The 25347-nt window shown below is 37.0% G+C and overlaps 1 protein-coding gene across 4 annotated transcripts in view; it reads left to right on the forward strand.

The window, feature by feature from the left end:
* DNAH1 (dynein axonemal heavy chain 1) overlaps positions 1-25347 on the forward strand; it is a 199825-nt gene that overhangs the window by 112512 nt on the left and 61966 nt on the right. For all 4 annotated transcript variants that reach the window (XM_087924016.1, XM_087924015.1, XM_087924017.1 and 1 more), the window contains 10 exons: positions 741-890; positions 1191-1277; positions 3086-3272; positions 4791-4882; positions 5360-5514; positions 7225-7402; positions 8100-8294; positions 10950-11069; positions 17391-17549; positions 19141-19242. In XM_087924016.1, coding sequence (XP_087780142.1) covers positions 741-890; positions 1191-1277; positions 3086-3272; positions 4791-4882; positions 5360-5514; positions 7225-7402; positions 8100-8294; positions 10950-11069; positions 17391-17549; positions 19141-19242 — 1425 coding nt within the window. The remainder of the gene's footprint in view (positions 1-740; positions 891-1190; positions 1278-3085; positions 3273-4790; positions 4883-5359; positions 5515-7224; positions 7403-8099; positions 8295-10949; positions 11070-17390; positions 17550-19140; positions 19243-25347) is intronic.

A 25347-nucleotide genomic window follows, 5' to 3' on the forward strand; every position in this document is an offset into this window, starting at 1 on the left:
GTGGAAGAGCATTGGAAGGTAGCTGAATGTGACATCAATTTTTTTTAAAAGGACTAAGAGATAAAAAGAGAACATATTGTTCAGTTGGCTTAATGTCCCTAGGAAAGGGATTGGAAACAAACCTGACAATCACATACTATTCCAATTACCTTGTTTTAAAAAAAGAATATGATCGAGATTAAAAAAGCAAAGAAGACAGCAATGAAAATTACCATGCGTTTGACCATCTTCCCTACAAAGAAAAATTAGAATCTTTGGGATTTCATCAGCTAAAAATGTAGGAAGACATAAATAAGCATACAGTAGAAAATAATGAAGAAAGTAGACAGGGAACTCTAGGATTGGGGCCATTAAATGAAGATGAGGGAAGATTTAGAACAGACAAAAGAAAACACTTCTTCATATGGTAAATAATCTGTGAAATTCATTATTATAAAATGTAGCACAGGCTACTTACTTCATCAGCTTTAAATGGAAATAATATTGATTTAAATGAAGAAGGCAATGCTATCAAGGACTATTAATTTTGAGACTCCATGGAAACTTTAGATTGATGGTAGCATGCCTTCAGATACCAGTTGCAGAGAAATAAGATCTCCACACCTCTTTTAGGCACTCTAGAGACTTCATTGGCCATCATGAGAAACAAAATGCTGACTATTGTGATCCAACAGGGATATTTTTAAAATATTCTTAAAGGTAATCGTATCATTCCCACTAAATTAATTTATATATTCCAGGCTCTTTTTCGTCCAGTGGCCATGATGGTTCCAGATTATTCCATGATTGCTGAGATTTCTCTGTATTCTTTTGGGTTCAATGAGGCCAAAGTTTTGGCAAAGAAGATCACTACCACTTTCAAATTGTCTTCTGAACAACTCAGTTCTCAGGTAAATATGCATTTCCATCAATTTGGTAATTCATACCTGAATGAGGAAGACATAGGATCTATCTCTTTGATCTTTTGACATTGATCATACACAAACATTAAAACATGAGATTTGCTTTGAACAAGTACATACTACTTTTCTTCTTTAGAAATATGATTCAACTGCAGCTGAAGTAGGAGGTTCTTTTACAAATTACTTTTCTAAACTTAACTAAACAGATAATTACCTTTCCAATACAGTTCCTGCTTTAACAGCTTGTTATTTTTCATATCTATCTATCTATATATATATGTACCATAGGATCATTATGATTTTGGAATGAGAGCTGTGAAGACTGTGATTTCAGCAGCTGGCAATCTCAAAAGAGAAAATCCAACCATGAATGAGGCAAGTTCTTCTTGAGAATATTGCAGTGTTAGTAGGATGTCTCTTTGTACTATGGAGAATGACCTTTGAAATAAATTAAAACATAGTTAAATACCACTTCCCTTTTATGTCTGAAAATTGTTAAAGTATTTAGATTATTATATCATAATCATATCATAATACTATTAAATTCAGATTAACATTTAAATAAATAAATAATAGTTCAGAAGCATAATAGCATTTTAGCATTTTAAAACATTTATTCATCTCATTAAGTTTTAACCTATCTTATATTCAGTTGAATGTTCAAAGAGGCTAACAGCAGCAAAAAGATAAACTTAATTGCAAATAGCCATTGACTTGCGACCATAGTTGAACCTGGAATTTAAGTTGTAAGTCATTACAATTATTAAGTGTTTATTAAGTCATATGACCCCCCTCACTCAGGACTGCAATCCCACCTCTTCCCTGTTGCAACCATTAAGCATGGGTCGTTAAGCAGATGGAACGAAAGAATTGCCTATCAAAGGGAGGCAGGCAGTTCCTCTCCATACCCAGAAGGAAACTACAGTGGTGAGCCGAAGGGGAAAAAAAGCTTTTCTTCAGCCAGTGCTGCAGTTTCTATAGGAGACGTCTTGTGCCTGATAATTCCCCTTCCCTCTGTGAACAGAAGAGAATATCCAAACAGGATTTTGGCACGAAACATTTACAGCATGGGGCATTTGGTGCCAGACCCCAGAAATGACGAGGAGTCCTCTCATTTCTGGGGACCAGTTGTAAAACACCCCTTATTGCGAATGCCCTGTGCCAAAACCCTGCTTAGATTTCAGGGGCCTTTTTCATCTAACCACCTTGACAATAAAAGTGCTGCTTCAGTTGGTTTCTTCCTCTCTCTACCAAGTAGCATATCGGTCTCAAGGAAGCTGGGTGAAAAAAAAATCATCCCCAAAGCCAAGCGGGATGTCCCACTTGGATTTTGTGGCAGACCATTTTCAGCCAGCCCGCAGAAGAAGTCCTTTGGGCAGGCAACAGTGGTTTGTGACTTTCCCTGCTGGTTTCCCGATGGGAGAGAACATTACACATGGCAACTGAATGATTGTGGGGTATTTGGCAGCCCACCATAAATGTGACCAGGTTGCAAAATGCTCAGGTCACAACCATTTCATTGCAGGGGTACCGAATGGCCATAAGTTCAGGGAAGCTTTGTAAAACCCTTTTTAATTTCAAATGGTGGCTGAACGATTGATCATTAAGTAAGGATTACATGTAATGATTTATTATTAAAATATTAAGAATTGACAACACCTGGCTGATTAAGGGAAGACTTGAAAAATATGGGTTATGTTGATATTTGCATTCCCAAAGATGATCTGTAATAGACTCAGTAGGCCTTATTTCTGAATAAGTATTGTATAAGCATGTATAAATAAATAATGTTCCTCTTTTACTTTACAATACCTGTTGATTTTATTCCAGTGTAAAGCTTCATATTATAGCAGTGTGCATATAGCACAAATTATTTCATTGCATCTGACTCTTGTAAAATGTATTTCTTATAATTTTCATTGATGAGATAATAATAAATTAAAATTATCTCAAAATATTAATTTCCTTCCTATACATATAGTAATTTTAATCCGTATATGATATTGGAACTAGATATAAGATAGGACAGACCCATTCTTACTGCATCTGCTGACCATCCGAACTGAAATAAATAACGGTTTTGTAAAATACTTTACTTATCATTAATACTTTGCCGTTGAGGGCAAAGCTGATCATTCTGATAGGAACATAATTTCCTAATATTTTCTTTTGATGGTTTCTAGGAAATGATTTGCTTAAGGGCTATCAAAGATGTCAATGTTCCTAAATTCCTGCAAGATGATCTCAAGCTGTTCAATGGTATAATTTCTGATCTATTTCCCATGATCAAAGAAGAAACTATTGACTATGGCATTTTGGAGGAAGCAATTCACAAATGCTGTCTAAAAGACAATTTGAAAGATGTTGATGGTATGCAAAACTTATACTATTTTTTTCACCATACGTTGTATTACTCTCGCATTTAAAATATTGCCATTTTTGCTACATAACAGAAAAGCATTGCAGATGGAGGAGGTTTGAGTAATTTGTCATCCCACACAGTCTATAATTCAAGTTTCCTGCTTCAGCTCATATATCAATTTGTGAGAATAATGTTGTTAATGCTCACATGAGCAACCTATGTAAAATATTTTGCCTTTATTTCAGTGGAAAAGTTAATCTTACTACTCCCAAAAGATTGTAACTTAAAATTGTCTATCTATGAGCAATTATTAATACTCTATTCTACATCTCAGAGGCTCCTAAAATTTTTGGTAGAAAATTGGGCAAGGTACAGTGAGTTCAATTGAGAGCCAGGCTAGTGTAGTGGTTAAGACATCAGGCTAGAAACTGGAAGACTGTGAGTTCTAATCCTGCCTTTGGTACAAAGCCAGCTGAAGGCCCTCCTGGGCCAGTCATTCTCTCTCATCCCTAGGAAGGAGGCAATGGTAAACCATTTCTGAAAAACCTTGTCAAAGAAACTTGCAGATATTTGTCTAGGCAGTCTCTGACAATTGAACATGATTGAATGAGGGGGGAAAAAAGCTCTTATGAAGAATATGTGATATAGAGTGAGGAACCCATCATTTATCTAAAGAAAGAAAAAAAAACATAAATAAATTCAATTCCCCTGTCCCCAGATTTCATTTGAGATCCAGATTCTTTATATTTTCAAAAGAGTTAGATAAAATACTGAAGAGTGAGGGCAATAGGGCACACTTGGAACTTGAAGTTGTTGCTGGTTTTTATATTAATTTTTTAATTTTATTTTTATTACAAACATATCTTCTTCCATTTGACGACGTTTCGTCTGAATACAAATTTCTTGTGCAAAACAGTTGGTATTTACAGTCATATTCATTACATTAGTATTATTCTCTAATTTTATCTTAATATACTTAATATCTCTATCCCTTTACCCTTCTTCTTACCTTATTTACTTCTATTAAGATACCTACTATACTTCAGTATCCTTAACTAATTGAACTTGATGTTATTTATTGATGTGAAACTATATAGCATTTGCTATTACAATTTGCAGCCAAGAGCCAGGTATTTTCAACTAATAATATAAATAATAAATTATTAAAACGTCAGTGCATTTTAAGAAGAGCAAATAATATTTTTGATAATAAAACTGTGATGGTGGTGGGCAAGTTGCCAAGTGTATTTTCTTAGAAAGAATTCATGCAAGAAGCTTTTTAAAAGCTCATTGATAGAAGCAGTTATATACCATATCATATTTCAGTATCTAAGCCGAAACTACTAAAGAATTAAGTAAACATGCTGCTGACATCTCACGTCCTATCCTATGAGGACAGAGGTTTCCTATATAGGTCATCCAAATTCATGGCAGGCTTTCCAAGGCATTGCTGCCTGAATTTACCACTCTGCAGCCAGTAAAAGCCACCAGGAGGCATTTCTGGTCTGAATCTTATTTTACTCCAGGTTTCATCACCAAGTGTATTCAGCTGTATGAAACAACTGTGGTACGGCACGGCCTCATGCTGGTGGGGCCCACAGGCTCTGGAAAAACAAAGGTAAGCATTGCTGAAGACGTGTTGTGATAGAACAAGAAAGAGAACTAACTCCAGAAATTTCCTCCAGCACTATCAATTTCTTTTGCTTAATCTTCTCTTGCTAAATACGGTAGCAGCCTCTATTGGAGAGCTTTGAAATAAACAGGCTAGGATTAAAGGGCTAAATTGAATCTACATGTTGTTTGGAAGAGAAGAGCCTCATTAAGGTGAGTATGGATGACTTTAAGCCTCCAGAGCATTAGCAAGAGTTTGATATTATATTCTTGGCCAGCTTGTCATTGACATTCAGAAATGTGGGGTCACTCTCTTTTTCTATTTCTTTTCTGATTTGTCTGCTTTTTATAAATCTTAATTGTGCCAAAACCTTGGATAAGGTCCTGCATTACTACTTTATATTGTTAAAGATTCATGGTGAATTTGGGCTACTGTCTTCGTCTTGAAAGAGATGCTTATGATGCTTCCTTCTATTTTCTTCAGTGTTATAAAGTTTTGGCAGCTGCAATGTCATCTTTGAAAGGTCGGCCTTCAGTCAGTGGTGGAAATTATGAAGCTGTCAATTACTTTATACTGAATCCTAAATCTATAACTATGGGCCAGCTATATGGAGAGTTTGACTTGTTAACTCATGAATGGTAAAAGACAAAACTTCTCTTTCTCTTTTCTATGTTAATTGGGTTTTATATTTCTTCCTTTCAGGAATTAAAATGGAAGCTTAAGAAAACTTTCTGAAAATTCTAAATAATTTAACTGCAAAAGATTCAGGCTTGATGCAGTAAAAGTTAAGCATCTGATTTATTTTCTGCCAATATTCATATGACTTTGAATATTTAACTTTGGCTGGATCACACCTTTTCTTTTGAGCTTTCAACATTTTTGTGTATATTTAATGAAGTAGTTCTTTCATAATAGTGCTGCTGTGATTAAGTCATTCTGAGTCATTCCTTTTAAAAAATTGATTAAGTCACTTTGTGAGATAATAATTATTTGAGAAGCAGAAAAAATGTGATTAATCAGTCACTAATGTAATGTATCCATTCTGATATAAAATCCATCTCTTCATTTTTTCATTAGCTATAATTTTTAATCTAAATAGAGAAAAGCAAAAAGCATTTGGGAAATCCCATCTACTCCCAACACCACCCTTCACAGTCATCTTTTCACTCTCTGGGTTAAAGGTTTCCTGGTACATTAAGTGGAACAGATTCTGTGGATTACTGTACTTATGTACAACTATATGCAGTATACTTTACGTAGTATATTGGAGAGCGTCCTGTTTAAGAATGAGATAATAAGGATATTTATATGCTGGAACATCAATTTTACTGCTCCTCTTTTACTTACTGTATCAAATGTATATTTCTGTTACCAAACATTTAACCCTGTGCAGATACGAAAAGCTGTGCTGAGTAAACATCTTATAGCTTTACTTGGAAGCTTCTTAGATATGGGCACATATTTACTCAAGTTTTCTTTAGCAAATTGTGGTTGAGTGTGTGGACTAATTTACAGTATAGTTTTTGCTTAAAGGTTGATATATAAATCCATCTGAATGAGCAAAAACAATAATTGCAACAGCCATAAAAGCTTCTTCATGGGTATGAAACCGTCTGCTTTCTCCAACTGGCTTCTGAAGGTTTTATTTTAAAAAATATTGTAAAAAGAGACTTGAATATCAATATCTAAATAAACAGAAATGAATAATAATAATTATAATAGTTTACACTGATAGAGATAAAATGTTGGCCTAAATCCAGTTGGCCTAAATCCAGTAGCCTTTGGGGCTTGATATATATATATATGTATGTATAAATATGTATGTGTGTGTATGTATACATATACATATACATATATATATATATGCATGCAGGTCTTGACGTGTTCGGGTCTTTTCCCGTGTAAGATTGAGAGTATTTTGACAATGTTTTGACGAGGTCCCACTCGCCTTCTTCAGGCTGGTGCTTTTGGCTTCGTGCTTGTGTGAGCCCAAACATGTATATGTATATGTATACGTATACTTATACTTATACGTATGTATATGTATGTATACATACGTATTATACTTATACATATGTATATGTACGTATATGTTACATACTTACATACGTATGTAAAACTGATACCACAGGTATATTTTTATGTACCTGATACTACAAAGTTAGCAAATAGGAAACTGTATTCTAAAACAAAGTTTCCTTCTGCAGAACAACTTCTCAACTTCCTCTTTGACTTCCCGCATCTTTAAATCTCTTGATAAGATATATAATGCTTTTATAAAATATATGAGATTCAAAAAAAGTCTGCAACTGTTAAAGGCTTAAGTATTTCTCCCTCTAATTTCATAGGACAGATGGGATCCTCCCTGCTCTCATTCGGGTAGGAGCTGTAGCCACTGATAAAAAAAAGAAATGGTACATGTTCGATGGTCCCGTGGATGCGGTTTGGATTGAAAACATGAACACTGTGCTGGATGACAACAAGAAACTCTGCCTTAGTTCTGGTGAAATAATTAAACTAACAGAGGTATTTTCTCTCTCTCTCTCTTTGTTTCATTACACAATCTCAATATACATTCATATCCATTCATAAACAGCTTCCAATTCATCCATATGTTTGTTTTTAAAAAGGTTCCCTCACATTGAAGAGAGATAAAGAAATAGATAAGTACAGATATATGATTTGACAAGCAAGGTCATGATTGTTGGTTTTTACTTTTTCTTAGGAACCTTTCCTACTTTTTAATATATAAAAGATATCATTTTAATTTAAAATATATTTTATTCATTTATTTTATATGAGTTTGCTGCTCAACTTACTGCCCAAGTATCAAAGATGCTAAACAAATTAAAAAAACAAAGTAACTAAAATACAGATAGCAATATTAATATCCTAAATATGTAGGTCAAAAATGTACATATATAATATAGCTAAAAGTAGTGTTTCTCATTAACTTCATTAATTATCTCAACAGGATTATTTCAACACTGTGGTTAAAAGGGCAAAATTAATTTGATTTTTGTAGAAGTCAAAGCTAGGACCACAACACTATTGTTTATGCCAATGCTATTTTTATTAGACCCAAATTTCAGGTGCTTGAGGGATGTAAATAACTGAATTTAAGGAGCCTTCCATTTTATAAATATAATTCCATCTGTGTAATTTTGATGTGTTCCTTTGATAAAAAGCTTGGGAAAATCGCTATCTTGCCTCTCCTTTCTAGGCAATGACCATGATGTTTGAAGTCCAGGATTTAGCAGTGGCCTCTCCAGCTACTGTGTCTCGATGTGGCATGGTATACCTGGAGCCCAGCATCTTGGGACTAAAACCATTTGTGGAATGCTGGCTAAAAAATATTCCAGAGATTATGAAGCCATTTTCAGAGCAGCTGGCGTCACTTTTCAACAGATTCCTAGAGGTAAGCTATTGCTTGATCGTAACATTTTGATGCAATACAAACCGTATAAGTGGGTTCAAGGCTTAGCCGAGGGTGGGGGGAAAGGGGACATTAGTCCTGATTACAGAAGCTTGGGAGCAGCTAGTAGGCAGTTGGCAGGAACTTTTGCAGGAGGTAACCTTCCTCATAATTCCAATTAATTTTAATTGGTACCATAATGGTAAAGTGTTCTACAGACTGAGCTTCTGTGCACAATGGCATTTTCCCGCCTTGAAAGGCCTGAGATAATGACTGCTGCATATATGCTTCAGGGTTAATATCAGACTTTGGCATTTTTGAGTCTGGGCTCTTTTTTCACTTGTTTTGTAATGTGAGTTGTAGTTTGGTAAGAATGCTAATTTTCATGCTTCCCTGCAATCTTTCTTGGGATATTAATATTAAAACAGTAACGGTGTCGTTTGGAAAGGCTCCACATCCTAAGACGCACAAGAAAATGTTTCTGATCTTTATCCCCTTGTCATGCTAAATTCAGATTAATTTATTTTCTTCCATTAACCTAGAAAAACAAATAGCTCTGAAACCTATATTTGCCATGTCATGTCTATTCTTAGCAGTTATGTCAATTTCTGAACATAGCCAAATTACATGTTGCATTGGAGGTCAGTGTTTGGAGCCTCTAATACACTGCTCAAAAAAAATAAAGGGAACACAAAAGTAAGACCTCCTAGATCTGAATGAATGAAATATTCTTATTAAATACTTTGTTCATTACATAGTTGAATGTACTGACAACAAAATCACACAAAAATTATCAATGGAAATAAAATTTAGCAACCTATGGAGGTCTGGATTTGGAGTTACACTCAAAATTAAAGTGGAAAAAAACACTACAGGCTGATCCAACTTTGATGTAATGTCCTTAAAACAAGTCAAAATGAGGCTCAATAGTGTGTGTGGCCTCCATATGCCTGTATGACCTCCCTACAATGCCTGGGCATGCTCCTGATGAGGTGGCGGATGGTCTCCTGAGGGATCTCCTCCCACACCTGGACTAAAGCATTCCCCAACTCCTGGACAGTCTGTGGTGCAATGTGATGTTGGTGGATGGAGTGAGACATGATGTCCCAGATGTACTCAATTGGATTCAGGTCTGGGGAACGTGTGGGCCAGTCCATAGCATCAATGTCTCCATCTTGTAGGAACTGCTGACACACTCCAGCCACATGAGGTCTAGCATTGTCTTGCATTAGGAAGAACCCAGGGCCAAACGCACCAGCATATGGTCTCACAAGGGGTCTGAGGATCTCATCTTGGTACCTAATGGCAGTCCGGCTACCTCTGGTGAGCACATGGAGGGCTGTGCGGCCCCTTAAAGAAATGCCACCCCACACCATTACTGACCCACTGCCAAACTGGTCATGCTGGAGAATGTTGCAGGCAGCAGAACGTTCTCCACGGCGTCTCCAGACCCTGTCATGTCTGTCACGTGTGCTCAGTGTGAACCTGCTTTCATCTGTGAAGAGCACAGGGCACCAGTGGCGAATTTGCCAGTCTTGGTGTTCTCTGGCAAATGCCAAATGTCCTGCACGGTGTTGGGCTGTAAGCATAACCCCCACCTGTGGACGTTGGGCCCTCATACCACCCTCATGGAGTCTGTTTCTGACCATTTGAGCAGCCACATGCACATTTGTGGCCCGCTGGAGGTCATTTTGCAGGGCTCTGGCAGTGCTTCTCCTGTCCCTTCTTGCACAAAGGTGGAGGTAGCAGTCCTGATGCTGGATTGTTGCCCCCCTACGGGCTCCTCCATGTCTCCTGATGTACTGGCCTGTCTCCTGGTTGCGCCTCCATGCTCTGGACACTACGCTGACAGACAAACCTTCTTGCCACAGCTCGCATTGATATGCCATCCTGGATGAACTGCACTACCTGAGCCATTTGTGTGTGTTGTAGACTCCATCTCATGCTACCACTAGAGTGAAAGCACGACCAGCATTCAAAAGTGACCAAACCATCAGCCAGAAAGCATAGGAACTGAGAAGTGGTCTGTGGTCACCACCTGCAGAACCACTCCTTTATTGGGAATGTCTTGCTAACTGCCTATGCTTTCCACCTGTTGTCTATTCCATTTGCAAAATAGCATGTGAAATTGATTGTCAATCAGTGTTGCTACCTAAGTGGACAGTTTGATTTCACAGAAGTGTGATTGATTTGGAGTTACATTGTGTTGTTTAAGTGTTCCCTTTATTTTTTTGAGCAGTGCATAATTTTATTTTTTGTAAAATTTGCTGCAACAAGAGCTTGATTTGGATTTTGACTGTAGTGTAGGTTTGGCAGTTTTAACATTTTTTTTTTCATGTGTTCCATATCCTCAGTCCATCACAATGCACAGATGACTGACTGTGAATGCCCTGAGCTGCAAAGAATGGATATTAATGTAGAAGATTTAAAATTCAATTGTACATGTTTCATTCTTGTTCATGTCAGTGTTAGTTACACCCAGCAGGGTTGCTCAGCTTCTGCTGTTGCCTGTTCTCTAGCTGAGCTGGAGAGTATTAAAAGTACTAGTTAAAAAGCAGTGATTATAGAAGAGTTAGCTGCTAGAATAAAAGAGGAGGAAAACATAAAGGTTCAAGATGAATCTAAAAACAATTTACTCTGGGTCTTCCTTCATTTCAGGAATCTATCAGTTTTGTCCGAAATTCAGTGAAAGAAATAATTGCCTCCACAGATTCTAACTTGACAAAAAGCCTTCAGAAGTTATTGGACTGTTTTTTTCAACCCTTCATTCCCATCGAGGTAGGATTACGTGATGCTCATAGTCCCAGTGGAAACACTGGAATGGAAAAAAATAGATATAAAGGAGAGTTGCATTACAATGCATTAATATAACAATTGTGTGTGTGTGTATTGTGTGTGCATGTGTAATATATAAGTGTGTGTGTGTGTGTGTAGCTGAATTTTGAATCCCAGCTAATTAGAATTAGAAGAACTTTATTGTCATTGTACAAGTACAACGAAACTGTGGATGCACCCCAGCAACTGTTCGTAATACATAAAACCAAAGCACTTATAAATGAAGATAAGAAAAATAGAATACCCACATCTCCATTTGCAATTTGAGAGTACAATATCTACGAATATACACAAAATATACATCCAACACTGACTGTAATGCTTAGCCGAGTATAATACACAAGAGATGGATCATACTGTAATATGTTATTATACATCTGAATGGGGTATTGAGATTTCACGTCTTTTCACATCTTAATAAGGTAGTGACTTTGTGTTTATTTTCAGTTCAGATGGCCCAGGGAAAGAAACTATAATAATCTTATCATTAGGAGTCCTTGGGCAATGAACCCCTAGGGTTTAACCTGCCTACCCATGATATGAGCACAACATGAATTAGGAGAGTCACACTAGCTCAGATATTGCCCAGATTAACAAGGACCACACCAGATGTTGGGGAATCAGGGACTCTGATGATAAATTGGCTCCTGGAACAAATCATATGTGGGCAAAACAAGAAAAGCTGGAAATGATGAAATGTTGCTCCAACAGCAGACTTAATGAGAGGGAATATATGAAACGTATGGGGGAATTGTGTATGGATAAAGACCCATGTTCATCCTAATTGAAAAACAGCTTGTTACCTACTATTTCAACATAATGAAGAGGAACCTGCTCTACAATTTGAGATATGCCAATTACACATTATATCCAGGATTTAAGAAAACATGGAAAAACAATTGGATGTGCAGCCAACATCTGAAGTTGCAACATCACTGCCACCCTCTTCATTACAGAGTACAGCAGCTAATGTGAGGTACAAGATCTGGCTAAATTAGTTACAGTCAAGCCCTGAGACTAATTACCAAGTCTCAGTGGAGAAGTACCATCAGAGAGTATGGTAGTTGTGCCAATAAAGCCAATCTCTACTACCACTATAATTCAAACCAATGAACTGGCCTACTCTACAGCTGCTTTAATCCTGGAGATGCTTAGCTACATGATTAAGAAGAACAGCACTATGTATTGCATTGGAAAATGGGGTTGGAGGCTAAGATCAAAACAACTTGGAGAGACGTTAGCTGGTGGATCTACAGAAGGTGTGGAAATTAAAGATAAGGCTTGGCTACTCAAAAAATGCAAGCCTAAAGAAAGGCACTGGCTAGGAAGCTAAGCAGATACAATAGAAAAGCAAAAGTCAAGAAGATGAATGCCCTGTTCTCCAAAGAAATATCTAAGGTGTACTTACAACTCTTGTGCCACAATATAGTACAGGTAGTCCTTGTCTTATGATGATAATGGAACTTTCCCATTATGGTTGCAGGTCATCATGATTGTTAAATGAGATAACCATATGATTACTTCACTTAAAGGCTCTCACCCTTGCTCCCCCAATAAGGTTGTTAAGCAGATACCAGGTGCCTCAGGGGTGAGGCCCTGGGAATTGTTAAAGACATAACATCTTAACAATTTCTGTTAATTAAGAAGACAAAAAAAATCCACAACCCTCTAGCTGACTATATATCATAGCTCAAGGAATTGGCATTTCTTTTTGCAATAAAAGAATTTCCCAGTTGTCATTTTGTTGACACTTACTTGTTTAGGTTGTACTGAATCTTTCACAATTCCTCTCAAGCATTAATCTGTGTTGTTGCTTCTGTATGTTTCTTAATTCATTTGGAGGTTCTTGTTCTGTTAAAGAATCTCAAGAGACTGACAAAATTTATATGTGGTCAGTGTTGGAGAAGCTTGTTTTCAGTTAATAATGCCTCCATCTCCCCTCAGGCATTTCCTATTTGCAGTTGTATAGAAGTTTTCCTTAAGCACTTTCACAACACAATATTCTCTCACATACTTATCCCAAGCCCTCATCATAGCAACTGATCATGTAATTTACATATTGATTTTACAGAATACATATTACATATTTCCATATTCACTTTACAGAAGATAATGTAGAAAAGGTACTACATTACCTAAAACCATCCCTATTTATTGGCCCCAGTGAATTATTTGCATACTTCTTAAAAAAACTCTGCCAGCTCTGCGGAACCCGTAAGCAATATATATGAAATATCATTCAGAACCAGCTCCTTACTGAACCTATGGTCCTTAGCTACGGTCATCCCTATCTTCAAAAAAGGTGACCCCAGCCTGGTTGAAAACTACAGACCAATCTCACTGTGTTGTGTCACGTGCAAAGTCATGGAATCAATCATTATCCAATTCATCACCCTCCACTTAGTGTCAAACAACCTACTCTCCCAAAAACAATTTGGGAAAAAATGTCCTGCAATCTTCAACACCTACCCTGCAAAAACATATGGACTACTCTACTTGACGAGGGTAAAGCTATAGACGTGATTTACATAAATTTCTGCAAAGCCTTTGATTCAGTGGTACATGACAAACCACTGTTAAAACTAAACTCTTATAGCATTTCTGGATCCCTTCATCAATGGACTGCTGCATTCCTGTCAAACAAGCAACAAATAGTAAAAATAGGAAGCGCAATATCAAACCCTGCTCTAATTATCAGTGGTGTCCCCCAAGGCAGCATTCTAGGACCCACTCTCTTTATACTCTATATAAATGACCTTTGCGATCACCTTATAAGCAACTGCATCCTCTTCACGGATGATGTAAAACTATTCAACACCACCGACAATGCTACTGTCCTTCAAAGCAACCTTGATTATGTGTCTGAATGGTCAAACAATTGGCAACTCCAAATCTCAACCAACAAATGCTCTGTCCTTCACATTGCTAAAATAAAAATCAGTACACCAAATACAAACTAGGCGGATATGACCTTGTTGATGATCCTCACTCTGTCAAGGACCATGGAGTACTCGTATCAAATGACCTAAGTGCCAGAGCTCACTATAATGGCATTGCCAAAAAGGCATTAAGAGTTGTAAATCTAATCTTAAGAAGCTTCTGCTCCAGAAATATTGAATTGCTAACTAGAGCATACAAAACTGGAATCCGAACTGTATATCATACATTAATACAATTGACCAAGTCTAGAAGTATTTCACGAGAAGAGTCCTACACTCCACTGCTCACAACAAAATACCCTATATCACCAGGCTTGAGATTTTGGGCTGGACAACCTTGAACTACGCTGCCTATGGTTGGACTTAAGCATAGCACACAAAATTATCTGCTACAATGTCCTACCAGTCAATGACTACTTCAGCTTCAACCATAACAATACAAGAGCACACAACAGATACAAACTCAATGTAAACCACTTCAAACTTGATTAGAGAAAGTACGACTCCAGCAACAGAGTGGTCAATGTCTGGAATGCACTACCTGACTCTGTTGTTACATCCTCTAACCCCCACTCCTTTAACCTCAAACTATCCACTATTGACCTCAGCCTATTCCTAAGAGGTCTGCAAGGGGCATGCATAAGTGCACAATCATGCCTACTGTCCCTGTCCTATTGTCCCCATTTATTCATACCTATTTCCAGTATCCTTACTCATATTTAAACTTATATCTATTATCTTGTAAGCAATTGAAAATAAAATAAAGAAAAGAAAAGAAAAGAAAAGAAAAGAAAGAAAGAAAGAAAGAAAGAAAGAAAGAAAGAAAGAAAGAAAGAAAGAAAGAAAGAAAGAAAGAAAGAAAGAAAGAAAGAAAGAGAAATTGGGAGGGGAAGTTGCTGCATAGTTTGAATGGTAACATGTACACATGTTGTTAGTTCCCTTTATTAAATTTTGCCATCCATCAACATTTGTTATTGCTTCAATTCCCCCCTCCCCACACATTGTTCTTTCATACATTAATTGGAGCTCCAAAAGAGCTGTTTTCTCCTTTATCTGTTTCCTAGTATCCAGTTCTATCTTGCACTGAGAATCCAATCAAGGGGTTCCTCAACTGTGATCAATTTATAGCAGTTTCCACAGAGGGATAAGGCTAGCTGTCTTAGCACAGAAAGACAAGGATATATAGTTTGGATATACCTGCTTCAAGTGTTCTGGATCTTTCATAATATTTCTGCCAAAGTCTTGGCCTTCTTCAGCTGGCTTCAATACGTGAGAGTCTCAGAGTGGCAGAAGGAGTCAGGAACTATTGCTGAAATCAGCTTTCTATGGATCAGATTATTACTTCCCTCTTCACCCTTTGATTATCACATTCCATCCACATTGCCTAAAATGTTGAGGAAACTGTTGAGGAACCAACAAGTTTTTCCATTAAAAAAAACTAACGATGGCCGGCAGAAACTTCTCCAGAAAGGAAACAGTTATATTATCAAAAGTCTAGCCAGAAAATGACTAAGATCTGAGTGATTGTGAGTGTCTCCCGATCCAAGAAAATTATATTTGTGCAGTCCAAATTGTGTAGCAGTTCTGCCTGGAAGAATGAGACCATATCCAGAACTACACAAGGAAGGTCCTGGGATCCAAGAGATCCTAACATCAACAAAATCTTGCTAGGATTGGGCTGAAGACTATACTTCCCATGCAAAACCCCACAACCTCTAGATAAAAGAATCCAGGTGGCCTCGGCTAGTCAGCAAGGAGTAGGCTTGTATATCTGATTATCATCTATATGGTGATTATCACTCCATACTAGCAGATGATCTCACCCAGCAGTTTCATGTAGATAAATACTAATGGAAAGAGGCTAGAGTCCTATGAAATATCACAAATGGGGGTCTCGATTTTTCCTATTCACACCATCTGGAATTCCATATCTCTTTGTGATAAATCACAGGAATCTATCTTATCTAAATCTTGAAACTTACAGCTGGATTGGCAATAATTAGGATTGCTTTTGTCTTTCAGGCTGCCCAAAAGTCATTAGTGCCACATATAAAGCCACATATATTTATATCTTACAAAGCCACATATATTTATTTCTCTGCCCAATCTATATAACTACCCATCTACTCAAGAAACTTTGGCAGCAAACAAATTAAAAAGAATTCCATTAAACCTTAAAAAAAAACATAATTATTTGGAAACTCATTTAAACCACAAAACCAAACCAAATCCTGTACGGAAATTTTAGAGCCCTCTCCCCACATGCTAACATTGAACACCGTGCCTGAAATTGGGATGTCAACATGGCGCCCTTCCTACTTTTACTCATGATGTAGAGGAATCATCGGCAGAATCTGTGGTTGTAGTGTAAGTGTTCCTTATCTTTTTACTGTAAAGGTTTAAGCAATTTCTTCTTTATGGATTTATCGTCTGTCCATTTCAGCTATTTGTGTTCCAATTATACAATATTCCTGTCATCCAGCAATTTTTAAAAGGTCTGACTAACATTTCTGTATCACCCTTACCAGTATTTCCTTTTTGAAGCTTTTCTGTATTTTTTTTTCCTGCAAGGGGGAAATTCACCCTTTATGATCCTTAATTGAAATAGGGTGGCATTTTACTTAATTTTTTACTTTCTATCAAAGGTATTTATGGTTTTCATTTGAATGAGGAAATTATATTGCCAACTTTTTCCTACTCTGACAACTCATTAGAATAGGTATTCAATTCTTTAGACATGTGAAGACGTTGGCATTTTCTGTTGAGGAGTTTTAGAAAACACAAGGTGTGCTGGGAGTACTTAAATCTCTTCACAAAGAATTTCCCATTGCTAAGTAGCCCCCTTTTGACTATATATTGTCAAATGAACATATTACTGTTCTTCATACAGTAGATATGCAATCTCAACTGTTAATTCTGTACTTCTGCTTGCTATTTAAATCATTTGGGCAGAGGGCAATTATCCACTATAGATAATGGTATCAAAAGCCACCAAGAGGTTCAGGAGAACAAGCAGGACCATACTTTCCTCTCATCTATTTTCTAGCATGGGTTCATCAACCAAGATGTCAAAGCAGTTTTAGTAACCTTCCAGCCATAAACCCAATTGAAATGGCTCCAGATTATGATCATAATTGTTCATTAATCTAGTGTCCATTTTAATTGTATGTCTATTTTAGATTGCTTAAAAGAAATAGGGAGTGAAATATTTACTTTGAGTAGCAAGGTAGGTGGATAGAAAAGGAATACGTTAATAAATCAAACATAAATACTGAATATTTGAGAAGTTTTAGAATTAAGTATGTTTTGTTAATTGATTCTTCAGGGAATGAAAAAAATGCCTCCAGAGAAGACAGCCCGTATTGGTGAACTGATAGAATCCTGGTTCATATTTGCTTTGATCTGGAGTGTTGGTGCAACTGGAGATGCCCAAAGTCGACTCGCCTTCAGTAATTGGTTAAGAAAGAAGATGTCAGATGAGAAGGCAAGTTAATGGGAAAGGGCTATCATCAGCTCATAATGGCACTTTGCACACATTCCCTTTTTTGAACCACCAATAACCAGTTTGGCCCAGACTCAGTATTACAATTGTTGGTTTGTTTAAATTCATTGGCTGTCCAACTGCAGTGAACTCTGGGCAGCATATAAAACTAGAGCAGTTATAAAGACAGCTAAAATACTGCACTGATTGTCGGTTTGCAATTCAAGATGTTAGTTATCACCTTTAAAGTCCTGCATGGCATGAGTCCAGGCTATGTTTCAGGAACTTCTTGAGGAGCTTCTCACCCTGATGGGATTGGCCCACCCCACCTGTGCTGGCAGAGGGCAATATGCTGCGGATCCCATCAGCCGAGGAATTTCAGCTAACAGGATTCAGAAGAAGAGCCTTCTCTGCCATGGCTCCTACCCCTGAGGTGCCTTCTATACCCTCTTGACTTTTCATAGCAGCTCTTCTTCTGGATCCTGTTAGCTGAAATTCCTCGGCTGATGGGATCCGCAGCATATTGCTCTGGCTCTGCTAGATGACTTGAAGACCCAATGATGGAGATTCACATTGAAGGTGGTTGACTAATTAAAACCTATTTCCCCCCCCACCACCACCATGTGTCTACCTCCTTTGCCAATGGGTTAAAAATTGTATCTGCTGTATTGTTTTGTAATTTATTATTTTAATGCTTTTATGTTGTATGCTGTCCAGAGCCATTGAACACAAGATGGGTGGCAAATAAATTTCAGAGTAAAGAAATAAGTAAAATATATAAAAATATTAAATCAAACAGCGTAGGTTAACACTGAACAAACACAGTAGTAAACATTAAGTTCCAGCCTAGGTCCAAACCAGGTTTTCAAAGCTTTCGGGAACCCCAGGAGAGAAATCCTTACCTTTGATTCTAGAGGATGGGAGCTGCAACAGAAATATTCAGTGCTGGAAACCTGAACAATTAATTGGATTTTTGTATCTTCCTTCCATGGTTGGGGTGGAGAAATTTTATTTTACAAAAGGAAAACTTATAAATAAAAGAAATTGGAAAGTAGAAATGAATTTTAATAAGATTATTTTCTATTTTAGCCATCTATTTATCTATACTATATTCCTTAAAGTTCACTTTCAATATATTTTCATATTGTTCTATTCCTCCAAAATATTTATTTATTGCTTGTTTCTGTATTTGTTCTTTTAATCTCTGTCTGTCTATTGTCACTCTTGTAGAGCTATGCATTTTTTCCCTCGGAGTTCAATCTGATTTATTCTTCTTCTTTTTTTTTTAGTTTATGGTTTTTATTTCTGTCCAGCCAGGTCTTTAGGTTTTCTTATTCTTTTTCTTCTTGTTTGTTCCTCGTAAGACATCTTATATCATCTGCTCTGAATCTTTGCTTCATATAAGAGAAACAGCTTAAAGAAAGATGTTGTACATTACTGGAACCTATGTATTTCATTATTGCCAGGCCAACTATCTGTCAGATATCACTAATATGATAATTTCTTTCTGAATCATTTTGGAAGATAAATTGGATGGAATCACTCTAATGTTATCTCCACACTTATATCTACTCATCATGTTTTCACTCCATAGATTAAACTATTATTCCCAGAAAAAGGGACGGTTTATGACTATAAACTGGATGATGCTGGAATTAGTAGTATTGAAGAAGATGAGGATGAAGATATTGTAGAGGTGGTATATTTATAATTTTATTTAATTTTATTTATTTACAACCCTGAAGGTTATACAAGGTTACTACATCTGCTAATCAATTGTTTCTCTCAAATTAATTTGTAAAAGGGCTATAGCTGTAGTTCTCACCTGTTAACTGCCTTGTTTGATTTCCATTTGAACTTATAACAATGCTGAAAAAATAGATTTAAAGGTCCTTGAACTTCTGGCCATTGAAGCATCCCTTTGGTCACATGACTGCAATTTGGACACTTTACAACCATGTACATTTGTGATGCTTACAGCATCCTGCATACATTTAATCACCATTTCCAATCTTCACAGCCAGCTCTCTACAAGAAAAATCAGTGGAGAAGTGGCCAGAAGTTCAAGTCATGGTCATATACTATTGTGCTTAGCAATCTACAGTGATACATTTATTGACCATCGTGCAACTGAAAGCCTAAATCCAACGCAGTCATGTGATGTTTCACTTAGTTATTGGATCGCTTAGAACAGACTTGCCAGTTATGATTATGATCAGTAAGTGACGGCTATTTGTATATCAGATTATGCATATTCTTTATTTAAGTCTGTAGCAAGTAGATCAGTTCTCTGTAATGCCTCTCTGGACAATGATAGAATTTGAGATCACCCATAAGTTTTCCATACAGTTGCTCCTCATGGGGAGACTGCAGAACAGTGGGTGGTGTGTTTAGATCTCGGGTCGCGGGGGTGCAGTTAGATCTCTGGGAGACAAGGAAAAAGGTATCTTGCTCAACCATTGTGGACACTTCAAAAGGACACTGGATTTGCATACTTCCTTTTTAGTCAATTTCAGAAATTGCTTCTGAACTGCTTTTTGACTATTAGGAAACCTTGGATTGAGAAGTTATACAGCATCAGGTAAGTTTTGAACGTTAACTTGAACATTGGACACTAGAGGGAACTAGAAAGAACTAAAGATTACAATTAGGAACAGTTACATTTGACTTACTAATATAGAGTGAAGCAAAACATTTTAACATTGGACATATTGAAGGATATTTTTGAATAATGGACTCAAAAGTTAATTTTAAGAGTATCTGCCTATATTGATAGACTGTGTTTAAAAGATTTTATGAACGAGAAACAAGTTTTACCCAACAATATTTTGACTGATTTGAAAGTGATTTTTAAAATGACTACAAGAATGATATGGAAAAAGATGTTACACTGGACATACAAAAGAAACTGACATATCTTAATAATTAAAAGCGATATACAAATAACAAATCAAGAGAGTGACCTGAATAATTTTCCTATATTAGATTTACTAAAGAGGCATGATAAAGCTTTGAAGAATTTTGTGAGAAAGTATTAAAAAATGAAAAGAAATTAAGTTTTAGGACGTTGTTTGAAGGAACTAAAGATCAAGATTATTCAAAGTAAAAAGAAGGACAATAAAATTGGTTATTAGATCAATGTTAAAATAGATACGTTGCTATCTCTGGTAACCTTAATAGATTTGCAAAGCAAAATCAATGGAGAAGCTGGCACCAAAATTGCAAGTTTCAGTCACCTGATGTCTTACTGAATGACCATGGGTGATTCACTCAATGACCATGGCAGAAGTAAAATCATACGCCCATCACAGTTATGTGATGACTTGCTTAATGCTGATGTTGTTGATCCCAATTGTAGTAATAGCACAAGGACTCCATGTAACAAGTTTGTAATCAGCATTGCATAGGGTACTTAAATCCTTTACTGCATTCATGTAGCATGAGAAGTTAGTCTGTTAGTCTGTTAGTCTATGACAGCCAAAGCTTAGAACAAATCTGGTAGCACCTTTTCCCACTAATAAATTTTATTAAAAGGAATAAGTTCTCTTTATCAAAGAATATTATATTACATTTACAGCAATCTGAACATCTATTAAGAAAGTTAACATATCAAACAATGACATAAGATTAGTTTGGCAAGATCTTTCTGGACAAATTCATGCTGACTTTTGTTAATTACTTCACTGTTTTCAAGATTCTCTCAGGTTGATCAATGTGTTTTCTGCTCTAGAATCAACCAATATAGAGGTGGTATTCAGCAGGTTCTGACCAGTTCTGGAGACCCAGTAGCAGAAATTCTGAGTATTTTGGAAAACTGGCAAATACCACCTCTGACTGGAGATTTTACAGTATCCTCCCCCTGCCACTCCCACCAAGCCATGCCCACATAACTGGTAGTAAAAAAAATTGAATCCCACCACTGAACCAATCAATCTAGAATCTGATTGGCCTGTGGTTTCCTGGATCCTCCTTTCCCCCTTTTTAAAACTAGTTTATTTAATATATGTTTTTAATATATATATTTGATTTATATCCATGATCTACCCAGAAGATTATTTGTTCACATTAATATTGTGACTAAAATATGAATATTTTTCTTCCATTACAAAGAAAGCTTACAAAGCAATGTTTATTCTTTCCTCAAGCTATCATACTTGATGATCATTACTTGATTTTTTGTGTGTGCATATATGTATGGTATTCAGCTTTGTTCGGGTATTTTCCCACGTCATTATAGTTGTGCTTTTAAAGTTGTAGTGACGTTTCAGCAGAATCTCATCTGCCACCATCAGGCTTGTGTATTGTGTTCGTCTGTGAGTCAGGCTTTCACAGCCGTTTCTAGCACCAAATTTAAAACAGAAATGGCTGTGAAAGCCTGACATACAGACAAACACAATACACAAGCCTGATGATGGCAGATGAGATTCTGCTGAAATGTCGCTACAACTTTAAAAGCACAACTATAATGAAGTGGGAAAATACCTGAACAAAGCTGAATACCACACACACACACACACACACACACACACACACACACACATTTCCAAGTCATTTACATATTCTAGTGCCTAAAGAGCAAATAATCTGCCCTATTCAGGCATGCATAAATTATTGCTCTAACTTCATTCATAATCATATAATATACTTTTGAGATTAATTCTTCAGAGGTTCAAACATCATTCTCAAATCAAGAGTATGGAATTTTTAACACTGTGGCCATGTTTCAAATCATTCAAAAAAAAATCAATTGAGTGTGTTTACAGCTTCATAGAGTACTTTATCTGCTGGAGTCCAAAAATAATTTTCTCACTACCATTATGACCATAAAATCAGAACATTTAACTTTGCAATACCAGTAGATAAAATTGCATAATGCATATATTTCCATAAACTTAACCAGCAAAAAATATTTTGTATGTATATTGTTGTTTTAAATGGTTATGGAAAGTGGTACAATAATGAACTACAAATGCGTATTTTGAATATTTGTAGAGAAAAATCATATTTTTAGGGTAAAAAAATATATTTTAGGGTAATATGCCATTTTTCCCAATGTTGAAGGCCCTGTTAAGAATCAGCTTTGATATGAATTTTCTGAATAACCATTGGTAACCTTTTTTTTTTACTACTATATTTTCTCCCCAAATTTTAAATTAGGAATATTAATCGTAGCTTGTCAGGCAAATGCTGTATAATTAGTAAAGTTTTAAAAGATTATAAATTTTGAAAGGCATAACAATTGTTTTCACTTTTAAGGAAATGTGAATTTTCAGCATTTGGTTCCTCCAACCAAAACTCAGTAATAAATCTCTAACTTTACATAGTTAAATCTATTTTCCAGACTGCTGTTAGCAATAGGCCCACAGTCTCCATTTGGTTAGTTAAGAATTTTGATTGCAAACAGGAATCAAGCCAACCAAAATAGTTAATTTTCCACTGCTACCGTACTATCTATATGTCTTAGTGCCTCTTTAATGCACAAAGGTGCAAATCCCTGCCTCTCTCAGGCATTAATGGGTTCTTGCTGTGATGCTTCAGGACCTTGAAGTTGAATGGTTGCTGATTGCTTATACAACTGCCTACTCTGAGCTGAGAATCACTGGTCCACATCTTCTCACAAAGTTGGAATGCTACCTTGAGAAAAAGTGCTTGGATGTTATTTAATCATAGGTATGTGTGTTGGTGCAGGTGTCTTAAGTCAGAGAAAAGGAGCTGGAAAAAGATTTCTGAGTCTACAAGTGAAAGTACCAAAACAAATGCAAATGGCTTTAACTAATAAAGGAAACACCTTTTAAAATAAGCTATTAGTGCAGTGGTGGAGTTCAAATTTTTTTACTACCGGTTCTGTGGGTGTGGCTTATTTGGTGGGCGTGGCTTGTGGTATTGTGACTGGGTGGGTGTGGCTTCGTGGTCATGTGACTGGGTGGGCATGCTTGGTGGTCATATGACTGGGTGGGCATGGCTTGGTGGTCATGTGACTGGGTGGGCGTGGCCAACTCAATGTCACTGACATCAAGGGGTGCCTCACTTGGCCCCTCCCTTCCCAGCCATTCCTTGTCACCCAGCCTCAACTTATCTATAGTGCTGTAAAAATGTTGAACTTTTTTGACTTTATCATCTGCATACTATAGATATACTTTCATGGACCACTGAAAGGAGGAAATGGCTCACATGCTTTACTCAAGAGTGGGTTAGGCAACAGACTTTTAAGGGGCTGCCACAAACAAAGGGGGACAATGTATTTTCCAAAGAAGCAGAATGCAAACAAGAAGCAGTGGATGGAAACTGGACACAGAGAAGCAACCTAAAACTAAGGAGATACTTCCTGATAGTGAGAACAATTAACCAGTGGAACTGCCTGTCACCAGAAGTTCTGGGTGCTCAATCACTGGAAGTTTTTAAGAAAAGACTGACAGCCATTTCTCTGAAATGGTATAGGGTTCCCCCAAGGTCCCTTCTAAGTATAATTCTGACACATGTGTATTTTATGCTCTGGACTATAGACATTGAATGCATGTAAACCTTGAAAAATATGTGGTAGCCCTGCTCATAAGAAAGGCAGAAAAATCACTCTAGGTGTAGGGACAGTGTAAAATATTAACACATGATAAATAATGGAACAATTAAAAATAATAGCACAGAGTTTTATCTCTCTCTCTCTCTTCCTATTTTTTTTTCTTTCTCTACCTTCCTCTTTCTTTCTTTCTTTCTTTCTTTCTTTCTTTCTTTCTTTCTTTCTTTCTTTCACACACACACACACACACACACACACACACACACACACACACACACACAGCACTTAACAGATAAGCATTTTGGAAGCAGCTCCTTTAAATTTCTCCAAGGCTCGATTCACCCCTACCCCTCTGTCAGACTGCACTCTTCTCACTCCAGCACTTTAACTCACAAGGGGAAAGCGATACTTGCAGCATCCATGGGGAATCCTTGGAGAAGTTTTTAAAAGACCTGCTTCCAAAATGCATTTCTTTTACATTGCAAAAGTGCTCCAAGGCTCAATTCACCCCCACCCCTTCTGTCAGACCGTACTCCTTCTCACTCCAGCACTTTAACTCACATGGGGAAAGCGATACTTGCAGCGTCCATGCCTTTCTTCCTTTTCCCCAGGGCGAAAGAGGACGTGGGGAACAGAAAGCTAAGAGAGCGATCACCAGTGAGTGACCGGGTGACCGGATTGGGGGCATGGCCAGCCAGGGATTGCTACCGGTTCAGCGACCCATGCCAAATAACCGCTACCGGTTCACCCAAATAGGTGCGAACCAGTCGAATAGCACCTCTGCATTAGTGCCAAATCACAACTAAAAATTCAACTTCAGTACCAGCAATAAATGACAGACAAGTAAATGGTTGTAAAAACCTACATTGAGCATAACTAAATAACTATCAGACCTCACTGTCAAACTTAGTGAGACTGCAGACAGTTACATATCACTACCATTTTCACTCCCCAGCCTCTTAAAAACAATGAACTAATACCAAGGGTGGGTTTCTACTGGTTCTGTCCACCTCTGTAGAACCGGTAGCTCTGAAGAGCAGCAGACATAGAATCGGTTCTATCACTGAACCTTGTAAATCCCAAACCGGTAGTTAACCCTGTAAAATCCCACCCCTGACTAATACCATCAGCTTCCAAACTGAAAAAAAGACCATGAACCAATCAAGGTCCCCTTCAACAGAAGAGTGAAAGTGTACATGATTCAAACAATGTCATCTCCCATCCACATTTTTGGTATATTTTATATGCGTTTGATTAGCAATACACCTTTGACAGGTTGCTAATCAG

Source organism: Pseudonaja textilis, chromosome 2 (assembly GCF_049901715.1).
Source record: "Pseudonaja textilis isolate UNSWEBS1 chromosome 2, rPseTex1.2, whole genome shotgun sequence".
NCBI lineage: Eukaryota > Metazoa > Chordata > Lepidosauria > Squamata > Elapidae > Pseudonaja > Pseudonaja textilis.